Source organism: Cherax quadricarinatus, chromosome 55 (assembly GCF_038502225.1).
Source record: "Cherax quadricarinatus isolate ZL_2023a chromosome 55, ASM3850222v1, whole genome shotgun sequence".
Lineage (NCBI taxonomy): Eukaryota > Metazoa > Arthropoda > Malacostraca > Decapoda > Parastacidae > Cherax > Cherax quadricarinatus.
In genome coordinates this window covers 8,209,061-8,236,865 of record NC_091346.1, presented here as the reverse complement: position 1 = coordinate 8,236,865, position 27,805 = coordinate 8,209,061, and the positions used below count along the sequence as shown (strand labels likewise).

At 40.1% G+C, this 27,805-nt stretch overlaps 1 protein-coding gene across 6 annotated transcripts in view; it reads right to left on the bottom strand.

Moving 5' to 3' along the window:
• Window positions 1-27,805, bottom strand: part of LOC128698976 (XK-related protein 4) — a 137,075-nt gene that overhangs the window by 8,852 nt on the left and 100,418 nt on the right. For all 6 annotated transcript variants that reach the window (XM_070096806.1, XM_070096810.1, XM_070096807.1 and 3 more), the window contains 2 exons: window positions 8,030-8,203; window positions 2,692-2,855 (listed from right to left, as the gene is read on the bottom strand). In XM_070096806.1, the coding sequence (XP_069952907.1) occupies window positions 2,692-2,855; window positions 8,030-8,203 (338 nt within the window). The remainder of the gene's footprint in view (window positions 1-2,691; window positions 2,856-8,029; window positions 8,204-27,805) is intronic.

Sequence of the window (27,805 nt, the reverse complement as noted above, 5' to 3'; positions counted from 1 at the left end):
TCACAAAAAATAGAAGATTTACTGTTATGCAAACTACTGCATTAGTGTAAAAAATGGTATAAATAATATTGGCGCACTTGCGAAAGAATATTAGACTCACCAGTTGACGTGTATTGGACGCTTGGCATGATTTGTTTACTTTTGAACTTTGGTAAAAATCGAACATTTCTGCTACTTTGAGCTCAATTTCAAGGTACTTTTCATTGTAAAACCAGTCAAAATCATCTCAATTTCTGTAATATGTCTTCCATTCTATAAAATGAGACCAAGAAAACTAGAATACAACAATAAATACCATACGAAAATACAGTGCAAAGTCGCTGTTTTATTCCAAAAACACGGTCAAAGTTTCTTTTTCTCATTATGCACTGTGTGCTGCAGGATTTTTTTTTATACTGCACACACTGACCACATAGACCCATTCTTTCATATGTAGGCCTACCAGCTTTCTCCCACTAGATTTGAGGGCGCTAGAATTTAGGCATACTAGTACGTCAAAAACCCTGGGTCGTAAGTCGTACTAGTATGGCCGAAACCCTCAAAGGGTTAATGCAAAATAGCTGATGTTCTTAAAAAAAAAAAAAAAAGTTATTTAAAGAATTACTCCCTTTCAAAAAACTAAAGTAACCCTTTATTATATAGTTTCAATCATTAGTTCTCTCTTAACCCTTTGGGGGTTTCGGACGTACTAGTACGCCTAAATTCTAGCGCCCTCAAATCTAGTGAGAGAAAGCTGGTAGGCCTACATATGAAAGAATGGGTCTATGTGGTCAGTGTGTGCCATATAAAAAAAAATCCTGCAGCACACAGTGCATAATAATAAAAAAAAAACTTTGACCGTGTTTTTGGATTAAAACAGCGACTTTGCACTGTATTTTCATATGGTATTTATTGTTGTATTCTAGTTTTCTTGTCTCATTTTATAGAATGGAAGACATATTACAGAAATTGAAATGTTTTTAACTGGTTTTACAATGAAAAGTACGTACCTTGAAATTGAGCTCAAAGTAGCAGAAATGTTTGATTTTTACCAAAGTTCAAAAGTAAACAAATCATGCCAAGCATCCAATACACATCAACTGGTAAGTCTAATATTCTTTCACAAGTGCGCTGATATTATTTATACCATTTCTACACTAATGCAGTAGTCTGCATAACAGTAAATCTTATTTTTTTTGTGAGAATAAAAATTCAAAGTGGAAAGCAAAAGAAATATAAGAGGGGCCTGGGGATGTGACTAACAAACAGAGAACTTGTTATTTTAGTGCCAGGAATGTCTTTCTTGTTTATTCTAGACCCTATTCGGAAATTGGCATCTTTTGAAATTTGTGTGAAATTGGCAAAATTGCTAAATTCTGACCACTTTATTGGATAATTGAAATCGGTAAATGGGTGGTTTCTTGTACTCATTCGATAGAAAAAAATGGAGTTCTAGCAAAATAGTTATGATTTTTGTCGACTAGTACACTGGAATTGGCCGAAAATAGGGCTCAAAGTGGGCAAAATCGCCGATGCATAAACATCGTTGAGACCACTAACTTCGCGAGAGCATAATTCCGTAAATTTTCCATCAAATTTCATACTTTTGGTGTCTTTATGATCGGAAAAAGATTATCTATCTTTTCATATTTTTTTTTTTTTTTTTTTTTTGAGATTTGGCCGACCCTGAGAACAAGTCTCTGAGAGGACCTGTCGACCCCCAAAGGGTTAATACATGCTTATGTAATTCAGCATTCTATTTTAAGTGTTTTCACACTTTTATTATTTGAAATCTTAATTTTGCAATCACACTTTCATTACAATCTTCAATTTGTGTTGCCGAAATACAGTATTGTTAACCTTTTATCAGCTTACGCAGTGTTATCATGACTTGTGATGTTTAACTCAGTCAAGAGTTTTATGAGTTTAGTGTCATGGCAGAAAGAAACTGCACATACTATACTGATGAGCACAGCTCTCTTGATGTATGTACTGAGAGCAACAGTACACATGGAGGGATATACTGTATATGTCTCAGTGTGTATTCACTTTGAGTTTACTTTAATCCCATTATGCTCATAGTTGGGTATAAAACATTCTTGATTGTTGAGCAGCTAACATGCATCCTTGATTACCCTTGTTTGCTGACAGGCTTTAAGCCCCATTAACTAACCAAATAGTCAGTGCAGAGTAAATCTTTATTACAGACATTTTGCTCTGGGTAGAGGCTCTACCCAGAGCAAAATGTCAATAATAAAGGTTCACTATGGGTCAAATACTGTGTTTCTGCAATTCTTCAGCAATAAATGTCATTTAGCACAATTTAATTCTTCAGCAATAACTGTCATTTATCACAATTTAATTTGTCTCAACTGTAATGCTATGCATAAAAGGGGGACCCGTAAAACTGCTAATGCTGTTCTCTAAACCATTGTAACACCACCTTGTAATAACAAAATCAAAATAATGAATTGTATAAACACGGCATCATGTGGACATGAATCTAAGCAGAGCAGGTAGCATCCCCTTAAATGTAATTTGGGCTACAGATACACATAGTAATGGTATTACTTATGTCTGATAATTAACTGAGGGATGCAGCAAAAGCTTCAGGATTTCAGTCACTGCACCTCAAACATTTCAAAAGAACCACAAAAACTTTTGATCACTTATAGACAGTACCTACAATTTGAGTGCTGTGTAAGTACTTACCTGAGGAGCAATAGAGCAGAAATGAGATAGGGAGAGCAGAAGAAGACCTGCTGGACTCAGATTCCCTAGAGATGGTTCAGCCAGACGTGTGGCCTTGGAGAAGGACGCCACAGACAGTGCCATAGCCACCAGTGAGGCTCCAACTGACAAAAGCTGCATCATCACTGCAAGAGAATAATAGTAATGGTAGTAGTGCATGCAGGACTACAATAATGTACTGTATAAGTTATGCAAACTTAGTCTCTAAGCACAACTATATGACCCATTTGGGTTTGGTAATTACATATGAATATAATAATATTAATGAGGGGTAGGGATATAGCAGCTTAGAGGGTCATCTGAACTGTGATGTCAGTACACTTCTGGCAAGACTAATTGATTAAGCGACAGTGAAAGCATTCTCTCTTATAATTTAGGTCACCCTACCTCAATGATAGAAAATAAGTGTTAAAAAATAATAATAAACACAACTGTATAATGTTTATTAATAAACTGCACGTAAGAATGATGTCTTAAGGAGATTGCCTTCACTCTGGTGAAACGTTAGTGGTCCAAGGAACTGGGACAACACTACCCTTTCTCAAGTGAAACCTGATTAGCACTACTCACTAGGCATTGTATGACTCTTAGGTTTAGCATTTCATCATGAATATATGTTTGTTTGTATCATAAATTGTACTACTTCATATTAATAACAATAAAATAATGAATATTTGTATTTTATCACTCTTCACTTGTCTAGACTTAAGCAGTCTATAAGTACATGTATTAGGTTAAGTATGCCCGAAATATCTCAGCACGATAGTGGCTTTCTTTGTTCCAATCAAATTATGAAATGTAAACACACATTGTAACCTTAGGAAAGAAATAATTTTTTTTTTTATTTTAACAGCAATAATTTAAGTGACAATTACAGGACTGTATGTATTAGGGAATTTATCAAGCAGGGTTAAGGAAATAACATACAGGACAAAAATCATGAATGCTATTTTTGTGGCAGAAAGGGACTCAGGTCTCAGAATGCACATTTGCATACCTATTTTGATGTTAAATGATCATTTATATCAACCAGTTTGATGAGGAATAAATACATGATGTACACAAAAATAATAATTAGCAAACCCTATGTTTTCCTTATTATATGTAGAGTATCGAAAATGTAGTAATTACATCTTGCTAAAATAGTTAATTGACAGTCGGTGTACAGAAATCAACAAGACAAGCGAGTTAAAAAGAATTTGCTGCAATTTTTAAACAACAATCCAACTTAACTCTCTCTTATTTATCTTTCCAGTTTAGGGGGATTCCTTCGATGCCAGTGAAGGTATCATGATTCAAGGAATTGGAGCTACCCTCCCTCCTTGGATCAAACCTGTCTCATGTTTTCTAGGCACTGTATGACTCTTACAGGTTTAGCACCTTGTTGGCATATGAGAGAGGCAGGAGAAAGCTGGTAGGCCTACATGTGAGAGAATGGGTCTGCATGGTAGGTGTGCACCCTGTGAAAAAAATTGGGGACTCAGTGGTGCATTGTGGGAATGCCATCTTGGTAGTCCTTGTTCACCATGCCTCGCGTTAAGAAGTACCTCACTCCTCGCCGAATTGGAGGTCTTCTGTTCCCAAGTGATAGTTCTAACACCGATGGAAGTGCCAGTGAAAGTGAATTCCATGGTTTTCAAGAGGGTGTGACCGAAAGCAGTGCTCAGGATGATGTAATTAGTAATGAAAACCCAGTTGACCCTCAACCTTCCACCTCTGGTGTTGGGCCATCTCATTCATGTTCACCTATGCCAGGACGAAAAAGGAAACTATTTCCTCATCTACAGGACTCGGATTTGAGCAATGAAAGTGATAATGATTTCTAAGTTATTGAAAGCAGCTCGAGTTGCGACAGTGAGGGGGAATATTCACCAGTGAAACTGCAGCATGCATTCTGGTAGTGTGCCATATGTCATTCCAAGGCAAAAGAGTAAATCTCGGAGTACATCCCGTGGCCCTACACGACCTGAGAGTGAAGGTGACGATATTGTTACAATGGGGATGTGTAATGTGCATGGGGCAGCAGGTGGTGGTGGTGTTGGCTATGGCATGAGTCATGTGGCACCAGCAGTGGGCCATGCTGCTACCCACGCTGCTAACTCAGCATGGCCACAACCACCCTCAACCACCCCCAAACTCCCACAACATCCACATCCACAACCACATTTCAATATCCAGAACCCACCAGCAGACCGCATCTGGGATTGGCAGCAAGTTGCCAATTTTGTTCCCAATCCCCATGACTTTGAGGAAACACAAAGTGGAATACAGCCATCGTGTACACTTGGGAACAATGCCACTGAACTGGAATGCTTTCAGTTATTCTTCGATGAATCCCTGATGGAAATTATTGTCAAGGAAAGCAACACAAACTATGAGTACACCATGGCAAATACAATTCTTTCACCAAGGTCATGGCTACACCAGTGGAAGGACACAACTGTGGCAGAGATGTACCCGTTCTTATGCCACATGTGTATAAGCACACGGTCACAACACACTGGTCGACGGAACGCCTGATTTCAACCCCAGGTTTTAGTGATATTATACCAGTGAATCGTTTTCTGATACTGTTACGTATGCTACACTTCTCAGACAAAACAAGGCCTGACAGAAACGACAGGTTATATAAGATCAGGAATGTGTTCATGTACCTGAAACAAAAATGCTGTATGTATTTTTATCCCTTCAGGAAGCTTGTTATTGATGAGTCTTTGATTTTGTTCAAAGGCAGACTGTCGTTCAAGCAGTATATACCTAGCAAGAGGAAACACTTTGGTATAACGTTATTTGTACTGTGTGAGTGCAAAAGTGATCTGGTTTTGGATATAACTGTGTACACTGGCAGTAATACACTGAGAGATACCAGGAAGTTATTGAGTATCACTGGTGATGTGGTTAGAACAATGATGGAACCATATCTTGGTAAGGGGCATATATTATATACTGATAACTGGTACACAAGCCCCTTACTCTGACTTCTTGCGAGTGAACATGACAGACGTGTGTGGTACAGTGTTTGGTAATCATAAACATATGCCTAGGTTCAACGCAGGCACTCACAGAGGTGAGGTGCAGGCTTTTGCTGCCAATGACATCATGGCATTTCGGTGGCATGACAAACGTGATGTCACATTGTTGACATCAGATTACTGAAATGAAATGACAGACAGTGGCAGGCAGAATAGAGACCATTGAACCCATTCTAAAACCTGCAGCTGTGATGGACTACAACCTCAATATGTGCTTAGTGGACAAATGTGACATGCAGATTGGGTTTGCTGATTGTGTTCACAAGAGTTATAAGTGGTACATAAAACTTTTTTTCCATCTTCTTGATATTTCCATGGTGAATGCTTATAACATATACGTACAAGTTGAAGACCAACAACAAACCAAAATATGGTGAATTTTGTCAGTCAGTCACCAGACAAACAATATTCAAGTACCAAGGAGCAACACCTGCAATAGACCAGCGCCCACGAAATTACCAACACATTCCATCTCGCCTGAGGCCTGGTGATCTCTACCCCATACCACTGCCTCCTACTGCTTTCAAGAAAAATTCTAAGAAGAGGTGTTTTGTCTGTGCACATACCACAAAATGCCCACAAAAATGCAGAGACACTCGTTTTATGTGTGAGGAGTGTGAAGTACCACTCTCCATATACCCATGTTTCAAAGACTTCCACAAGCTGTAGCAGTTCTAGGAAAGTGTTCAGTGACTGTCACTGAACACTCTCCTAGAACTGTACATCTGTATATATATTATAGAACAATAGTAATAAAAATTTTTTTGCATTGTTGGTTTGTGTAAACAAGTTTTCTAAACAATATAATAATGATAATGTTTGTGTGGTTATTGTGTTGTATACAATGAGTGTATATTTGAACAATGCACCTTACTTTGGTCTTACAGGCCACATAAGTTACTTAGAAAAGAAAAATATTGGAAAATACAAGAAACCTTCGAATTGGAGTAAATAAAATACCGGGTGAGCAGCATTCGCCGCTGTTGGCATATACGGCTCATTTTCTGCCAACTTTGCGCCTCTATATCTCGGTAAGTACTGATGTCAAAAAAATTTTTTTAGGCTTAAAACACACGGTAAAATAATCCTAACATTTTGGTAAGAAAAAAAAAAAAATTTTTCAAATATTTTTCGACGCAGAATAACAGTTTCAGAAATGGGCTTGTGACAGTCAAAGGGTTAATAACATAGAAACATGATATATATTCTAGAATGAATAAAATATGTCATATGTCTCTCTCCCTAACTGACGAGTGTTGCTGTGTTGTTTGCTGTTGGGTGTACAAGGGCCACTGAAAGATAAGCCTTACAAAGAGGTGGTGATGGCAGCAGCAGAGATGACAGTGTTGTCAGTCACCCTATATAACTCCAACAACATTGGAGGAGTCAGTTTCATGCTGTCCTTTTTCTATCAATTAATCGCTTAACTTACTTGCTACACTGTTAATGCTACACTTTATCACTGGCTGGCACTATAGCCTTTAATGACTCGTGCTGCTTTAGTATCATACATATCATAGAATCACTAAGAAGGCACATTCTCCCCTCTCTCTTCCTCCTCCACTTTGGTACTTTGCTACAATTTATTTCTTCAATTCTATCGTGTTTTTCACTTTCTTTACCAAAGGGGTGCCACTATACAGTTTCTTTGGGCCCATGGTGGCTTATATCACAGTCACAATCAATAAACGAGCAGTAAACACAATGAATTTATTGTGAAATGTTTGGATGAGCACACTGGGTAATGGTCACTCAAGGATAAACAAAACTAGACTGGCTCATGTTGCCTGCATGGGCAAGTGCACAGGCGGACAGGTCTGGTATGCCGGCCAAAACATGGGGCACAGGCCGAAACTCAGGACAAAATTTAGCCGAAAAAAGCAGTCAAAACTCAAAGTGGCTGATACTCAGGGCGGCCGAAACTTGGAGTTCCACTGTACTTATTAAATGCTCTTAAATTAAGCCTAGAGATACTGTATAACAAATGTATTATTATTACTACAATGCTAAAAACAAGTGCCAAAAGCACATGGATCATACAGCATGAAAGGTAGTAGTAACAATGTAGGATAAAAACAGTAAGCTATAAAAATTTACTCTTCTCCATACACTAGTATGAATTAGGTTTAGTCAGCCCAAAATGCCCTGGCATGATAGTTGCTTTCTTTGTACTTAACAAATCAAAATTGTAATCATACATTGTAAACACTGCAAAGAAATAAATAAATCTAAATCTAGATCTAAATCTAAAGATGGAGGAGACTTACATGTCTGACTGATCTGGCCTTGGAGTGCCTGATCAGGGATGGTTTGTGTCATGATGTAGAGCTGCATGATGAGCTGCGGCGCATCCTGCAACAATGATGACAACACGTCCACGTTTGCAGCATCTCGCTCAGCATGGACCCACAACTCACGGTAAGGTCGCCGGTGGGAGCCAGCTGCAGGGGCAAGTTATAACTAAGTACACTGACATGTTGGTATCCTACTTGAACTGTAAATACACTCATAAATTAGGACTCACTAACACCATAAAACTTTACATACAAAAATTTATTATAGCAACAATAAAAAATGCACACTGAGATATAAAATAAACAACTCGTACATTCCAGTCCTGCTTTGCATGATTGGGTGTGTGTACACAGACTTGCACTTGTGAAGAATACAGATTACCATGTGCACGTTACTTTATCTACCTTTAAACCCAGTTGGATTTATGATTCCTGGTTTCTTGGTCTTATGTGTATTATAAACAAGTGTAATTACCTATTTGTAACTACAGGAGTAGAATTAAAATTATGGTATATTATCTTCAATATTTAATTTGTTACCCAGGATGGTTTATAAATCTGGGGTGGAGGAAAGGAAGGGTAGGGAAGGTTGAAGGGAAGGAGTACAAGAGGTTTTGAGTCCTAGAGGATATCCAAGAAGCTTGCATAAGTGTGTTTGATAGGATTACACAGAGGCAAGCGGTTTATATGATTTGACATGCTGTTGGACTGTGAGCAAGGTAATATTCATGAAGGGATTCAAGGAAAGCAGTCAGCCAGATTAGAGTCCTGTAGGTGGGAAGTACAGCACCTACACTCAGAAGGAGGGGGTTGGGATTTGCAGGGTCATGTGAACTTGCATGTCAACACACTTCTTGTAAGACAGCGATTGAGTGACAGTGAAATTGTTTTCTTCTTTGTCAGGTCATCGTACCTTGGTGGGAGACAGTTTAACATCTTTTTTATGTAACCCATACCCATGGTATAGGCAGTAATTAAAAGATTACAGAGGCACATAATGGGTTCAAGGACTTGGCTGCAAAGTTCTGATAGCTAAAACTAAATCATTACGGCATCAGAGGACATTCCCTCGATTACCTAAAATCTTATCTTAACGAAAGACACCAGTATGTATACACAAATGGAGTCAACTCCACTATCCAGCCTGTAGCTGCCGGAGTGCCCCAGGCTCTTTCTCATCTACATCAATGATCTCCCCAAAGCATCTCAACTCTTTAAACAAGTTCTATTCGCAGTCGATACTACTAATGTCTATTCCCACTCAAACCCAGCTATACTTAGAGACACTGTAAACAACGAGCAGCTAAAAATGCATACTTGGATGATGACTAACAAACTAACTCTCAACATAGACAAAACTTGCTTCATGCTGTTTGGAAACAGAGCCTTAAATATCAAACTTAATATGTCGATAAATGGTTCCCCCTATTGGAAGACACACTGAGTAAATTTCTAGGGCTTCTCCTTGACTGTAAACTTAAATTTCAATCTCACATCCAGCATATATCCAAGAAAATTTTCATATCAGTAGGCATCCTTTCCAAGATACGATACTATGAACCCCAAACGACACTCCTTACCCTATACCACTCTGATATATCCCTACCTCACCACTGATATTTGTGCCTGGAGATCAAACACAGCCAACTACCTTAAACCTTTAATAACCCAACAAAAAACTGCTGTGCAGATGATTACCAGCTCTTGTGCTAGACAGCACACCCCACCTACGAGACATACACTCGTATTATTATTGTACCTACTACATATACAGAACATTAAATTCCAATACAGACCCTCCACTAAACTTCTCCCTGACAGCTACAACAAAACACAGTCACAATACAAGACATAAAGCACTCTTCAACATCCCTCGTGTCAGTCTTACACTATGCAAAAATGCAATGCACATAAAGGGCCTGAAGATCTAGAATTCACTACCTGAACCAGTAAAGGATTGCCTGACTACTTATAAGTTTAAGACTTTCTTTAAAAATCATTTCATCTCTCAATACTAAACAAACAAACCAAAACAACTTCAGTTACTTTATATATTATATGACCTCTAGTCTATTAAACGTATGTCAATCCATGAAATATTACTGCTTGAACCATTAATTATAATACAGTGGAACCTCTACTTATGATTAGATTAGATTAGATTTTGCCACCGAAGTGGCTAGTTTATTGTGCACCCCATATCCATCCTGTGGACGGTAGCGCGAGAGCATATGGATACACAAAAGGCCTAGGAACTAGGCCCCAAAGGGTTAACAGGAATACATATGGATTTATATCTACATATCTATAGTTCACTTATCTGTTACAAGCAAATTTAGGAAATTTGCTTAGTATATCTGGTATCTTATTTTCATTAATAAGATATCTTGACATGTCACATAGGTTATTATACTGTCTGTCTCTGTATTCCTCAATAAGTGGACAATTAAGCACATAGTGTTCAAGAGAGTGACCATATGCCTGATCACATAATTTACATTTAGTTTGATCATCATCTGTGTGTCTCCCAAACTGCCAGAAGTACTTGTAACCAAGCCTAAGCCTGGCCACTACAACATCAGTCAGTCTGTTCACATTGCAAGTTGCTCCATAAACATACTTATCTACGTTCATGTTATCATAGTGGGTTATAGATCTACTCAGGCTTCTAACTGCATTCCTATAACAATCATTTTCATTATTTACTTCTCTCCTAATATTATTCCTAATGCTAGACACAGTTATACCAAAGTTATATTCTACATTCTCCTTCTCGATACTCTTCTTGGCTAACATATCAACTTTATCATGAAGGAGTAATCCAATGTGTGATGGGATCCATAGCAATTGTACATTAATTCCTTTGTCCCTAATTTTTGAGTATCTATACCTGGCTTCCCCAATGAGCATGTTGTTGGAGTCATTATATGAGCCAAGAGCCTTCAATGATGACATAGAATCAGTAATGATGATAGAGTCAAGCTCAGTGTCATAGGTTAGCTTTAGCGCCATTAGGATTGCAAACAATTCAGTTTGCAGTGTAGACGCCCAGTTGTTAATTCTTATGCCTAACTCAACAAATTTATTATCGTTCTTAACTAGGGAGGTGGCAACAAGAGCAGATGCAGCCCTGCCAGAAGACTCCTGTTTAGATCCATCAGTGTATATAACTTGTGATAACTTGTTACTACCAGCTAGGTGAGAAATTTCTTCTTGAGCAGTTGCTCTAACAAGAGATTTAAGGAAGGGATTACTAGCAATGAGCTTCTTGGGAGGGACTTGTAGGTATGTGATATTAAATGAACACATCTTCCATGGAGGGGTGAAATGCTCTTGTTGCCTACAGTGATACAGTTCATGCAGGTTATAAAACTTAATGCAATTGCACGTTTTCACAATCCATTTAGATCTGTGTGTATTTACCTCTAGACACTTGGTAAGATTCACTGTGACAGTGTCTGGTTCGTTTCTCAACATTCTAATACCGAGTACAGTGTTAATTTCAACAATCCTATCACTGATACTAGAAATACCAAGCTCCTTCCTCATGTTAAGAACTTTTGTAGATCTGGGACAGCCAAGAATAATCCTGAGAGCTTCATTTTGCATTAACTCCAAGGGTCGGAGAGAACTTTCTCTAGCTAATATCAACATGGGAGCAGCATAATCAATTAAGGACCTAACATAGGCTATGTACATCATTCTCACGATTCTCACATTTGCACCATAGTTGGGATTGTAGCCAGCAACAGCTTTGAGAGCATTTAGCCTAGCTTTACATTTCTTGTTTAGTTGTGGTATAGTGGATTTGTTAAAGGGTACATCTACACCAAGATATCTGTAAGTTTTAACGTAGCTAATGATTTCACCCTGCAAATAGATGGGTGGGGGATGTCGTTTGCTTGTTAATATCTTAGTTTTAGAGGAAGATATTATGAGGCCTAGTCGATTACAAATTGCTTGAACTTCATTAAGAATGGTATTCATCTTCTTATGCCCTGTTGTATGGATCATGATATCATCAGCATAGCTTATAGCTATATGTTTAGGTGAGGCAGGTAGAGCATTTAGGAGAGCATTAATCAGAATATTAAATAGCATGGGACTAAGAACTCCTCCCTGCGGTGTACCTAAAGACATTTCTTTAGAATCACTTCTGAAGCCTTGGTAAAGGACAGAGGATACTCTATTTGACAGGTATCCTATTATCCAGCAGAGTAAGCTACCACCAATATTCATTTTGGCTAGTTCATGTAGTATAACGGTTCTGTTCGCAATATCAAATGCAGATTTTAGATCAAGAAAAGTGGTAAAACTAGTAGAGGTGTGTGCAGTGAGAAAGGTGGAAATACAGTTCTGCACACTTTTACCTTTCATGAACCCATAGAGGTAGGGGGAAAGTTGATGTCTGATTCTGTAGTACAGTCTGTTAAGCATCATTCTTTCAAAAGTTTTACAAAGACAACTAGTTAAGGAGATCGGCCTAAATGTATCAGGCTGTTGGGGCTTAGGGATAGGCACAATGAGACTATTGGTCCAGGAAGTAGGAAGAACGCCCTCAATGTAACTGAGATTATACAGTGCCAACAAAGGGTTATCAGGCACGTGCCTTAGAGTTCTGAGAATATCATAGGTTATACCATCCTCTCCAGGAGCAGTTGATCGACCTTTGGTTAATGCATTATCTAATTCATACTCGGTAAAGAGGCAATCACTCTCATCAATATTTTGGCTCATAAAATTAATCAGTTTCAACATTTCTTCAGAAGTACTCTCTAAATTTTTTCTAATATGAGATGGAAGGCTTTCATGCCTGGATGTTTTGGACCAGTCATTTATGAGGTCATTTGCTTTTTCAAGAGGAAAGGGATGAGCAACATTGCCAGTCTTTTTCCTGGTTATTTTATTTATACCTTTCCAAGCCAAACTCAAAGGGGTGGACCTATTTAATCCACTAACAAACTGTTCCCATTCCTGTTGCCTAAGTTCTTCCTTTCTATTCCTTGCATTTGTTAGTGCAGCTTGGAACGTTCTGAGCAGGTCTGGGGTTCTACATTCACGGTATGCTTTACCAATCCTCCTAGCTGCATGTGTTAGATTGCGCAGCTGTGGATCATTATAGTATTTACATTGGTTTTTATTGTTATTTATAGTGGAGGGTTTTTGTTTCCTATTCCTGCCCACTTGATCTGTGAGAACACTCTCAATAGTGGTAATTAAATCATCATTAAATTTTTGTGTGCCAATGGGCTCGTAATTCTTATACCATTGATCCAAGTGGTTAATAAAGTTGTCTCTGTGTTCTGGTTTGAGAATAAGTTTCCTCCTTCTGTATTTAGCTCCTTGATTGCTGGAGATGTGATCAAGATTGACAGTTGTTAGTCTTGGGAAGTGATCAGATAGAAGATCATCAACTATGACAGAGTCATGCATCGTATATGATGTATTAAATCCAAGACACAGATCTAGTATGCCACCATATATGTGAGTAGGCTCAGTAGTGCCCACAATTCGAACATTATCATGCTCATTTAGCAATCTCACTAGTTTAGTTCCATTGGTGTTTGTTATAGACCCACCAATATTCTTATGTCTGGCATTAAAATCTCCAAGAATGATGGTAGGTTCACTATTGATGCGATCTGGTAAAGCATCAGGTCGAAGCTGGTTCGCTGGGGCATAGAGATTAAAAATGTTTATGGAAAAATCGCCTGCATATACTTTGACACCATGATACTGCATGTTAACTCGACTCTGCAAGGAAAGGAGTGAATGTGGCAAGCTCTTTCTGACATACATCACACAACAGTTGGTTGACCTTAGGTTATAAGCTGCATATCCAGGCAAGTTTGGTGGAGGTGCTCCATCTTTCAATCTACATTCCTGCAAACAGATGACATCAATATTCTTGGTTGCACTAATATGATGTAAGTCAGGCAACCGCTTCCTGATGGAAGCAATGTTCCATGAAAAGATTTGTAATGTATCCATTGTAGTGAGTTATTACAATCTCTTGCTCATAAGATGGTAAAACTATTATGCTTTGACTACAGTGTGCAGATACTTAAGAGCAAATAGCATAGTTTGTACGTCTTTATCTTCAGGACCTTTATTTTTAAGCATTTTTCGGCATTTTGGCAGCCAGTGATAAGGCAAGTCTTGAAGGCAAGAGTTATGGGCTTCTTTCTCACAAATTGCTGGAAGCTGAACGGAGATTGCTGCACTTTTGACATCATCACCATGCTCAAGAGCATCATCCTGATTACATATATTTATTAAACTTGTCAGGATCTGTTCAAGATGCTCAATTTTTTTCTGGAAAGTTGTTATAATATGAGGAAGGTCAGGCGAATCCAATGCCTCTCCGGAGGATGGCACTTCTGGGTTAGTGCTTTCTTTAACACCTATCACCTTAACAGGTACCATGGTTACATTAGTGTTCTCTGTTTCATCATTCATTGCAGGTAGGTCCTGTGCATCTGACTCATCTCCAATTTCCAGGGAGGTTACCTGTGTGGTGTCCGTCTCACTGTTGTAGTTGTGTGTATTGGGAGAAATGACAAACTCATCCCCATATTCAGGTGTAGCCATAGGTATCTGTAGTGGCAGACCAGTAGTTCCATATGTGCTAGCAGGGATGGCTAGCTCCTCCACAGCTGGTGTGTGTGATGGCATTCTGGTATCACCAGAATCCTTTGCAGTGAGGTGGGGTTCTTGCACACTTTGCAGAGGTTCAGTCTCAGATCTGGCTGTGGTAGACTGGATGGCCCCATCCTCAGTTACCATTAAAGGACTGTTATCAGGTTTACATCGAAGGTTGTTTGGGTTCTGACTGCAGTCCTTGTGGGAGACTGTAACCCCAACTTCTTTACAGTTAATACACTTAAATTTTCGGCTGTCAGGGCCTACTGTGCATTCTCTAGTGGAATGTTTCCCAGCACACTTACCACACCAAGAATGTAGTATTCCACAGTCTACTGCAACATGGCCATAGTGCTGGCATTTGTAACACCTACGTTTAGGGGGTAGGTACACTTCGATGTTTAGGAAACGTAAACCATGCACCCAGATATTCCGGGGGAGGGGCACAGGACCTACCCAACTGGCAATAATTTGGGATTTTCCTTTAAGTCTTTTAGGCTTGATGATATGCTCACTTAGAGTCAGATGGGATGGGTCCATGCAGAGAGGGTATCCAAAGATTATGATACTGACCCATTTTTTAAAGTGGTGAGTGTCTGATGGAGGTCGGAGCAGCTTAATATCCCCATAAGGTGTACTAAGTAGATCATTAATCAGCTCTTTATTCTGTTCCACAAACACAAAGTTGTGTGTGTTTTTCCTAAATTGGATCCTTGAGTTAGGATGCTTGTTTACAGCTTCCATTAGCCATGCACACTTAGCAGGCAGCGGGGTGTTGTCAGGGAAGTTCAGCTTAACACATTCTTCCTTTGAAGAAAGACTTCTTGCAGCCTCTGTGCACCAAGGACGTTTAGTATCACATTGTGTACGAGTCAAGTGAGTCTGACTACGTCGACGCTCTAGCCCTTTCTCACTTTTTCTCTTTTGTTTACTTTTAAAGGTCTGGAAGCTATCTTCATTTCCATCACCTGCAGAAATAGGTTCCTCTATGACAGTTGCCATGTTTGCCAGTGATGATATCTGGTGTAAGACTCACAACACAAGAATTCCTCGCTTATCTTTCCCTTATAGCTTATGCAAGAGCAAATATTCACTACAAAGTCAGAAGTCCAAAATAGATCACAAGACACAAGTGCTCAAGTTCAATGAACACCTCCAACCATACTCAACCCAGACCACCACCACTCAATATGACACACACCCCACCAAAAACACACTCAGAGACCTCTTGTATGTGTGGTAATAATATGGTACATATAATGATATAATGGATGGTACAGGAGGCCTGGTCACAGACCGGGCCGCGGGGGCGCCGACCCCCGGAACTCTCTCCAGGTAAACTCCAGGTAAACAGGCGAGGTCTTACACCTTATCACAAATTACAAAGATGAAAAGAGAGAGAGAGAGAGAGAGACAAAGTAGGTAATATTGAGCATAAAATTAGAATTCTGACATACATCACATTAAACATGAGGTTCAAATTCAATGATAACTTCCACTTGAGTTAGTTCAGGCTACTGCCACCTAATGTACCTCACTGAAATAATAATATAGCAGACATCACAATGAATGGTGAAGACAACCTCTTACCCCAACCATAGATTGTAAACAGTATTATTTAAAAAAAAAAAAGAAAAAAAAAATTAGGTAATGTTACAATGACAATGAGATAAATTACTCTGGTCGACTTCCTTGGTCCATCCTGGGTAACTCACACGTTACTATGTTATACATGTATGCAAGCATAAGTGTGCAGCTGTAGATAGATGAACCAGTACCTAAACAATCTCACTTACACACGCGTTACTATGTATGACAAGTGTTACCAAGTACACCAAGTGTATACTTTATCACTTAGAATACACTTTTGTTGATGTAAATATAGGTGAGAGTGGTACACCGCTGGTCGTAATAAACACACTGAACTTCTCAAGGTCACACACTAAGCCCAGCTTCTGGAGTTACCAGCGTTTTAATGTGTTTATTATGTGTCAGTGCGTGTCTGCAGTCATTAAATTGGTGTATCAGAAGTTAAACACTACAATCCAGTTGATCAAACAGTCTAAAACAATTTACACAATGTATAACTAGAAGTATAATGATTGCAAATTGTTACTATTACAATTTCAACTAGGCGCCAGACCCACTAGATGAGATGGCAAGGAACATAGATGTTAACAGGCTGACTCTTGCTTAACACAGTTGAAAGGTAACCGAATTACTCAAGAGAGAAAGTATTCATGAAGCTGAACATTATGCAGGAGTAAGCTTGTTCACAGCAAAAATACAAAGCATAAGTTACACACTCACACCACAGATCAACACTGCAATTTGAAATATTACTGGGAATTTAGCAGTAAAGTTTCAGTCTGAACGAGAAAATGTATTAGAAAACACAACAATGACACTAGGACAAGCAACTTAACTATGTAACCATATTTAATAGTTCAGTTACACTGAGCAGAGCATGTATTACACTGATTTATCAAATGCAAGGAGTCACTACACTGAAGTACACTCTGAGCCTTTTAAAGTCTTAATACAGGCTCACAAATGACAATTAACTGTTGGGGAAAGCAGCACTTAACACTTCTAGCACACGTATGACAGATGAATGTTCACTGTGTACAAGCCAATCACCACAAGCTTACTATGTTTATAAGTGAACCTCTGGCATGTCCCACTCAAAATGTCAGCACTGCAATGCTCGTCAAATTGTTCTCAAGCCACTACAGGAAACACTGGTATGCCAGCAGCACTGCAGAACGTATACAGACATGCTGGGCCCTAGGACAGATAACTGCAGGCTGCCTTAGCCCGTTCTGGCTAGCTTCTAGTGCCACCCTCAAGCTTGCTTGACTGTGCTCGCCAAGCCCGAGCCAACCACCCGGACACCTGCTTGCAGCAGGCAGGCAGGCACACAGGGGACACTCGCAAGATGAGCGGAGTGCGGCACAGAGGACACGGGCACTCAAGCACCCATGTGGTCTGGCTAAAACCGCCTCTAGACCACAAGCAAATAGAGGCGAACGGCTGAGTTCCAAATCGAGGAAGGAGAAGGGACAAGGAAAGGATATTAACCTCGCTAGACACAGGCAATATGGGTGTAGTGGCCTGCAGGTCGCAGTGCAATTTTCAAGGTCATTCACTGGGCCCACAGTCGTCTCGAGAGTTACCAGCCTTGTACTACTTGTTAATGGTACGGCCGGAACACTGTAGAACGCTCACAAAGGCATTCTGGGATTCAGAACAGATGTAGCCTTGGCCTTCACTGGCTGGCTTGGAGCGCTGTTTGGCCTGGATCAGCTAAACTCGCCCTTATCCCATATGTAGATAATGGCGACGAGTTAAGGGATACCGGTGAATAGGAAAGTCGAGGAAGGGACATTCACCTCACTAGACACACGCAGTATGGGTGTAAGTGGCATGCGGGTCTTATAGTGCCATTTTCAAGGTCACCCAGCAGGCCAGACATTCCTCACCCATTTTAAGCCTACGTAGGTACTGATGGTAGCACAATGTCCTAAGTCAGCGTAATCCACTCATGCAAATAGTTACAACAAATCTGCAGCACTTGCGGAACTCACATATTCGAGTACCAGAGGGGCAGCAAAATACACCTCTACACTGCACGTCGTTGATAGAGGCGAACGGCTGAGTTTAAAGGAGGAGAGCTGGGGACACAGGAGAACAGCAGGGGCAACTGAGCACGCACATTCGCCTCTCTTCACATAGTCAATATGGGCGAAAGTCTCAGGCAGGTGATGCAGTGCCTCGCTCAAGGTCACAGGCTGAGGCAGACTTCTCAAGAGTTACCACACACTGCAATACTCGTAGAGATTGTTACTCCAAACTTGCAGAACTTCTAGCACACGTGTCTTTGAGTGAAAGACGAATTTTCAGTGTGTGGACACCTGGGTTACCAACTCACATAGGAATGCACACTCGTCGTTATTCCTCAGGTTGGTAAAGCGATGAGTTGTGAGCATTTTGAGAGGCACGAGTAGCAGTGGACTAGCAAAATTCGCCTCTACACTCCATGTTGATAGAGGCGAAAGGCTGAGGTCAAATGAAAGGCAGAGGGGAAGCAGAGGCCTGTGAGGGCCTTTGCAAAAAGGAAAACTATTTCCAGTGTTTGACCAGGTATATCCTTAGTCACAGCTCGCACATAAGAGTTCTCACAACACTGAAGCTGTCTTCCAACAGTAGGAGTTTTAATGATGACTTATCAGTCGGGAGAAATGGGTAGGCCTGTGAATTAGTAGGTCCAGATCCCCAGCACACGTCTACTCCCCTCAACCACTCAGCCGAGACTGCTCTCTCTCTCTACTTATGAGTGCATCCACGTGCAAGTTTTTCCAGATACGAGCATCTGCTCAGTCAATTTTTTGCTTCCAGATACGAGCAGGCCTCAAGGGAGGTTAATTGACACTGGTGAGGGGGCTCTTGCTCTTGATCTAGGGAACTGGATCTCAGTTGTTTGTTGGACTATGTTACTGAAACTTGGGCAATGTATGATGAAAAGATGCTTCTTAACGTACACCAAAAATGAAAGAAATCGGACCATAAATAATGGAGTTCACTTCTCAGCCATTAGCCTCCCTTAGCGGTATAGTATTTTCGTATGGTTTTTATGGTTGTATTCTCAATTTGGTCTCATGTGATAGAATGGAAGATATACTACAAAAATATGATTTTAATTGGTTTCTTGATGAAAAGTACCTTGAAATTGAGCTCAAAATAACAGAAATGTTCGATTCTTTGGCGACATCAGTGGTAGACATCATGGGATAGCAGTGGCAGACAATATGAAGCAGCAGTGGCAAACAACATGAAGCAGCAGTGGCAGACAACATGAAGCAGCAGTGGCAGACAACATGAGGCAACAGTGGCAGACAACATGAGGTAGCAGTGGCAGACAACATGAAGCAGCAGTGACAAACATGAAGCAGCAGTGGCAGATAACATGAAGCAGCAGTGGCAGACAACATGAAGCAGCAGTGGCAGACAACATGAAGCAGCAGTGGCAGACAACATGAAGCAGCAGTGGCAGACAACATGAGGTAGCAGTGGCAGACAACATGAGGTAGCAGTGGCAGACAACATAAAGCAGCAGTGGCAGACAACATGAAGCAGCAGTGGCAGACATCATGAGGTAGCAGTGGCAGACAACATGAAGCAGTGGCAAGGTGTAGCAATTAAGTGTAGCATTAAGTGTAGCAATTAAGTGAAACATTAAGAGTGCAGCACTTATAAGTCACTCTGTCTGACTTTTTTGGGTTATCCTAAGTTCTCTACACATGTAGTCAGGAGCAAGAATGGCTGCTGTGGCGGCCCTACAAACCCCAGCAACAATGGCTGCTGTCACCACCACTAGCCACATACCTAATGACATGTATTTTATTCATTCTAGTGTATATATCATGTTTCTGTGTTATTAATATTGTTTATTATGTCATATTACATGAATTGTGATAGATAAATAAGCTGTAGAGTTGATATTAGGGAAATTATTAAAGTATTTTCTCGTGCCTGGAATTCCACTGGAATGAATTAATTCCATTTCAATTAATTTAAATGAGGAAAACTAACTCTGCAAACGAGCAAATCCAGTTGCGAGCAAGGTCATGGAACGGATTAAACTCGTAAGTAGAGGTTCCACTGCACTGTTCTTATTATGTGCAACTTCAAGATTATTATTCTTATAAACCTCCACCTTGGAGGTTTATAAGAATTAAATAAGATTAAATAAAGAATTTAATAAAATTTAATCACTCTTATCTTGTCTAGATTTAAGTAGTTATTAGTCTGCCCAAAATGCCCCAGCATGATAGTGGCTTTCTTTGTACTTAGGAAACCAAAATTGTAATTACACATTGTAACCTTTACAAATAAGTAAAATCTTTCTCCTTTCAACGCACCAGCCGTATCCCACTGAGGTGGGGTGGCCCAAAAGGAAAAACGAAAGTTTTGCCTTCTAAATTTAGTAATATATACAGGAGAAGGGGTTACTAGCCCCTTGCTCCCGGCATTTTAGACCCTCATACAACACGCATGGCTTACGGAGGAAGAATTCTGTTCCACTTCCTCATGGAGATAAATGGAAACAAACAAGAACTAGTAAGAAAAATAGAAAAAAACCTAGAAGGGTGTGTACATATATGCTTGTACATGCAGGTGTAGTGTGCCCTAAATGTAAGTAGAAGTAGCAAGATGTACCTGAAATCTTGCGTGTGTATGAGACAGAAAAAGGACACCAGCAATCTTACCATCATGTAAAACAAGTACAGGCTTTTGTTTTACACTCACTTGGCAGGACAGTAGTACGTACCTCCCTGGGTGGTTGCTGATCTTCATTATTATTATTTTTTTATTATCACACTGGCCGATTCCCACCAAGGCAGGGTGGCCCGAAAAAGAAAAACTTTCACCATCATTCACTCCATCACTGTCTTGCCAGAAGGGTGCTTTACACTACAGTTTTTTAAACTGCAACATAAACACCCCTCCAGAGTGCAGGCACTGTACTTCCCATCTCCAGGACTCAAGTCCGGCCTGCCGGTTTCCCTGAACCCCTTCATAAATGTTACTTTGCTCACACTCCAACAGCACGTCAAGTATTAAAAACCATTTGTCTCCATTCACTCCTATCGAACACGCTCACGCATGCCTGCTGGAAGTCCAAGCCCCTCGCACACAAAACCTCCTTTACCCCCTCCCTCCAACCTTTCCTAGGCCGACCCCTACCCCGCCTTCCTTCCACTGCAGACTGATACACTCTTGAAGTTATTCTGTTTCGCTCCATTCTCTCCACATGTCCGAACCACCTCAACAACCCTTCCTCAGCCCTCTGGACAACAGTTTTGGTAATCCCGCACCTCCTCCTAACTTCCAAACTACGAATTCTCTGCATTATATTCACACCACACATTGCTCTCAGACATGACATCTCCACTGCCTCCAGCCTTCTCCTCGCTGCTACATTCATCACCCATGCTTCACACCCATATAAGAGCGTTGATAAAACTCTACTCTCATACATTCCCCTTTTTGCCTCCAAAGACAAAGTTCTTTGTCTCCAGAGACTCCTAAGTGCACCACTCACCCTTTTCCCCTCATCAATTCTATGATTCACCTCATCTTTCATAGACCCATCCGCTGACACGTCCACTCCCAAATATCTGAATATTATTATTTATTATCGTTTATTATCTCTGATCTTAATATGTTGTGAACAACACTTTCAACATTTTCCCATCCATGTCTCTAAATGCTACTATTAATTTGGCCAGCATTGTATATGAAAGATGAGATTAATCATAGAACTGATGAAGGAAAAAAGGTGAGTGGTGCATTCAGGAGTCTGTGGAGACTCCTAAGTGCACCACTTTGTCCATGGAAGCAAAGAGGGGAATGTATGAAAGTATGTATAGCTATACCAACACTCTTATACGGGTGTGAAGCATGTGTGGTAAGTGTTGCAACAAGGAGAAGGCTGGAGGCAGTGGAGATGTCATGTCTGAGGGCAATGTGTGGTGTGCAGAGAATTCGTAGTTTGGAAATTAGGAGGAGGTGCGGGATTACCAACACTATTATCCAGAGGGCTGAGGAAGGGGTTGTTAAGAGTGTTTGGAGATGAAGAGAGGCTGGAACAAAACAGAATGACTTCGAGTGTATAAATCTGTAGTGGAGGGGAGGCTGGGTAGGGGTCGGCCTACGAAAGGTTGAAGGGAGGGGGTAAAGAAGGTTTTGTGTGCGAGGGGCTTGCACTTCTAGCACGCATGTGTGAGTATGTTAGGGGTGAATGGAGGCAAACGGTTTTTAGGACTTGACATGCTGTTGGAGTGTGAGCAGGTAACATTTATGAAGGGATCCAGGGAAACTGGCAGGCCAGAATCAAGTTCTGGAGATGGGAAGTACAGTGCCTGCACTCTGAAGGAGGGGTGTTAATGTTGCAATTTTATAACTGTAGTGTAAGTGCACCTCTGCCAAGACAGCGATAGTGAATGATGGCAAAAGTTCTTTTTCAGGCCACCATACCTTGGTGGGAGATGGCTGATTGGCTATGACAATACTGAAACCACTTTCTTAGGGTAACTGGAAACAAAATTTTACAGGAGTAAGGCAATGTAAAAATAAGTGTATACTGAATGTTAAAAGTTTGAAAAATATACCTGTTATCTTAAATGTTAATGAGACCAGTAACAGCAATCCTGGCAGAGTGGAAAATGTTTAAGACTACTATACCTACCGCTCTCCAGATGTTGTACAACCCCTAAGGGTTTACCATTTTCTGAGGAATATATACCAGTAAAAGCAATCATATATTAAGACACTCAACTCCTATACTGTACTTATTTTGCAGTTTCACTTCATCTCTTACTTGCATAACAAGAAGCCTTCTATAAAACAGTTACAGTATACCACTGTTTAATACAGTTACGTTCCTGAAAATGCCGTTTTAGTTAATTCGTGTTAGACAAACTGAAGAACTTATGGAAAAAATAGGGTTATGTTCATGGGAGCCCCAAAAATCCAAACAACTTTTTTAGACTTACAGATCTTACAAAAATAAAAGTGAATATGTAATTGTAGTTCATTGTCATGATGTATTATGTTTTTTTACTGCTTAAGATTACAAATGCAACAGAAATATTATTATTTCTTGCCTTAAATTGTGGGTGTTGGTGTTTGTGAATGATTGTGGAGAGTTATGCTGTGGCCCTACTGGACTCAGTTGGATGGTAGAGGTACTGGTATTGAAGTCGATAGTTGTACTGGAGTGTGCATAAATTCTGTAATGGCGTTCTGTTCTATTTTACCCCACAGTACACTATACAACTGACGATAAGGCATCAGCTGCTCTAGACACCGGTTCTGGATCCTCTTCAGTGAAAAAGTCTAACTTTAAGTCAAGTTGGTAAATCACTCAAGTCAGTAAGTCATTCAAGTCAGTAAATCAGTGAAGTCAGTAAATCAGTCAGTCAAATCACTAAGTCAAGTTAGTAAATCAGTAAGTCATCACACAAACTCATTTATCTCATTCTTTTTGTGTGCACAAAGTGACGCTTCATTACAGCCACTGGCTATCTCTTGTCTAATATCTCTATTTTCTTTGTTAATTCTAAGACTTAAACATTTTCTTGCCACTTGCAGCAACACTTGTATGCCTACTGGGTGCCATGATTGCTTGGCAGATTTAAGATATGGCAAGAAAAAGATATAAACTCCTAGCAGAGGATGGTACATATCCTGCGGGCGAAGCGCTCAAAAATTTTTCCCCTCCCGCAAATTGTGTTAAATTAATTTTACGAAGTGTTATATACAAAAATATGCCACAAGTCTTCAATCGTGCTATAACTGCACATACACTACACATTTATGTACAGTAGAGCCTCGCTTTACAGCATTTCGCCTCACAGCATTCCACGAATAAGGACATTTCAAATTATGACCAAAATTCGCTATACAGTCCCCCCACCTGACTTTCTAATACGGAAACCATGACCCCACCCGGTTTGCTTACATTCTCTGTGAGTCCCGTGAGAACCGTGTCTCTCCATTATGTCTGGAAACTTTCCAAAATTTCAAATGTTTTAAAGTTATTTAATATTTTATATATACTTTGATAATTATACTTACGTGTACCTGTACCTAAATAAACTTACACACTGTGCTGGTGTGCAGATACAAATTAAAATCACTAAAAGTATCTTATAAGTCTTAAGGATGCCATATTAATAATGATAATATGTAATACACAATAATAAATCACTCTGAGGCACATTAGATATTACATTAATATAAACATTTTCATTAATCTGTATATTTTTTTCAAACATATAATAAACACATTACATAACATATAAACATGATACATACACCCCACAGTAGAATAAATTAACATAAATATGAGATATTACATGCAGATGAACGTGTATCAACCAAAACCAGATGCATTCATCTGTCTATTTATATCCTCCATGTCTCTCTCCTCTCTCATTTACTCGTTCTCTCTTTCTCTCTCTCGTTTAATCATTTTACCTTGTTTACTCACCTCACACCCTACATTAAGACCACAAATATTTTAAGGTAAGTAATGAGTGTACTGTATATGCATTTTATTGCTCTAGGGCTCTTTATATATCGGAGTATATTACGTGTGGGTGACCTGCCTGGCTGGCTACCATACCTCCCACACCTGACTTCCTACAAATAAATACTACTCAGAGCTGCTGAGAGGGGCCAATATATCTTAAATATGAAGGGAGGCACTGAAGGAATCTTACAGGAGACAAGAATCTCAGGAAGAACTAAAAGCCATAAAGGAAATTTTAAAAAAAAAAAAAAAAAAAAAAAAAAAAAAAGTCTTCTCTTATACCAAATCTAAGGGAAAAAATAACATCTAGTACTGGGCCCTTGCTTAGGCAGGATGGGACATACACAGATGACAGCCAAGAACCAAGAAATGAAACATTAAAGTCCCAATACGACTAAGTGTTCAGTGCCCAGACTAGGGTCGACAATCAAAATGAATTCTTTATGAACGAAACCCAAAATTTGGTCATCCCAAAAATCTTGGATATTATCCTAACTCCACAAGACTTTGAAAAGGCAATAAATGACATACATGCCCATGCACTCTGCCCCAGGCCCAGACTCATGGAACTCCGTGTTCATCAAGAATTCCAAGAAGCATGCCTTCAGCATTCTATGGAGAGGGAGCATGGACACAGGGGTCATCCCACACACACTAAAAACAATAGACATAGCCCCACTCCACAAAGGTGGCAGTAAAACAATTGCAAAGAACTACAGACCGATAGCACTAACATCCCATAATATAAAAATCTTTGAGAGGGTTTTAAAGAGCAAGATTGCCAACCACCCATCAATTACACAACCCAGGGCAACACTGGTTTAGAGGAGGTCACTCCTGCCTGTCCCAGCTCCTGGACCACTATGACAAGGTCCTGGATGCTGTAAAGGATAAACAAAATACAGATGTAGTATACACAGAATTTGCAAAAGCTCTCAACAAGCGTGATCATGGTGTAATAGTGCACAAAATGATAAAGGAATAACAGGTAAAGTTGGTACATGGATCTATAACTTCCTGACAAATAGAACACAAAGAGTAATAGTAAACAGAGTAAAGTCCCAGGCAGCCATGGTGAAAAGCTCTGTTCCACAAGGCACAGTACTCGCTCCCATTCTATTCCTCATCCTCATTTTTGACATAGACAGAGCTGTAAGCCATAGCTCCGTGTCTTCCTTTGTGGATGACACCTGGATTACCATGGCAGTGACCTCCATCGAAGACACTGCAAGATTCCAAGCAGACATCAACCAAATCTTCAAATGGGCCACTCAAAACTTTATGAAGTCCAACGAGGAGAAATTTCAACTACTCAGATACGGAAAACTTGAGGAAATTAAAAATGTACCAGGGTATACGACAAATTCTAAGCATGCAATAGAGCGAGAAAGAAATGTGAAGGACCTGGGAGTGATAATGTCAGAGGATCTCGCCTTTAAAGACCACATCAATGTATCTATCTCATCGGCTAGAAATATGATAGGATGGATAATGAGAACCTTCAAAACTAGGGATGCCAAGCCCATGATGACTATTCAAATCACTTGTTCACTCTAGGCTGGAATACTGCTGTACACTACTGGTCCCCTTCAAGGCTGGCGACATTGCATACCTGGAGAACGTACAAAGAACTTTCACAGCACACGATAAGGCACCTAAATTACTGGGAACGGTTCAAGGTCCTTGATCTGTATTCCTTGGAATGCAGGTGAGAGAAATACATGATAATATACACTTGGAAGGTCCTGGAGAGATTGGTACCAAACCTGCACTCAAAAATCACTCCCTATGAAAGCAAAAGACTCGGCAGGAGATGCAACATTTCCCCAATGAAAAGCAGGGGAGCCACGAGTACATTGAGAGACAACACAATAAGTGTCCGGGGCCTAAGACTGTTCAACTGCCTCCCAGCATACATAAGGGGGATTACCAACAGACCTCTGGCTGTCTTCAAGAAGGCACTGGACAGGCACCTAAAGTCAGTACCTGACCAACCAGGCTGTGGTTCATATGTCAGTTTGCATGTGGCTGGCAGTAATAGCCTGGTTGATCAGACCCTGATCCACCATGAGGCCTGGTCTCAGACCGAGCCGTAGGGGCATTGACCCCTGAAACCCTTTCCAGGTAAACCTTCCATCCTACATTCAGACTAAAAATAAGAACATAAGAAAGAAGGAACACTGCAACAGGCCTACTGACCCATGCAGAGCAGGTCCATGCCCCCCCACCCCCTGGATTAGCCCAATGACCCACCCAGTCTGGTCACCTCCACTCAAGGATGGAGCACTGCACCAGACCCAGCAGCACAAGCTAGTCAGGTCCAACTCACACCCAACCATGTATTTATCTAACCTATTTTTAAAACTACACAGCATTTTAGCCTGAATAACTGTACTCGGGAGTTTGTTCCATTCATCCACAACTCTATTACCAAACCAGTGCTTTCCAATATCCTTCCTGAATCTGAATTTTTCCAACTTGAAACCAACTTGTTTAAGGTAAGTAATGAGTGTACTGTATATGCATTTTATCGCTCTGTGGTGCTTTAAATATTGTAGTATATTACGTGTGGGTGGGCTGGCCTGGCTGGCTACCATACCTCCCACACCTGACTTCTTACAATAAATATTACTCACCTCTAACCCCATATTAAGACTACAAATATTTTAAGGTAAGTAATGAGTGTACTGTGTGTGTATTTTACTTTTTATTGTTGTTAATGCCTAGTTCTATTGCTAACTTAATATACGTTAGTGTAAATTTGTTATCTTGTATTTATATGCATTTATCAGTGGAAAAAAATGGTGTTCTGCTTTCTGGTGATGTTCGCTTTCCAGCAGTAGCCTGGAACCTAACCTGCCGTATAAGTGGGACCAAACTGTGTATGCATTTAATGTATGCCATTTTCAATTTTCAAAAAACTCTGATATATATGCATAAACCTTATCTAACATATTTCTGTAATTAGGACAGCTAGTGAAATATTTGTGTACCAATAAAGTAATAAT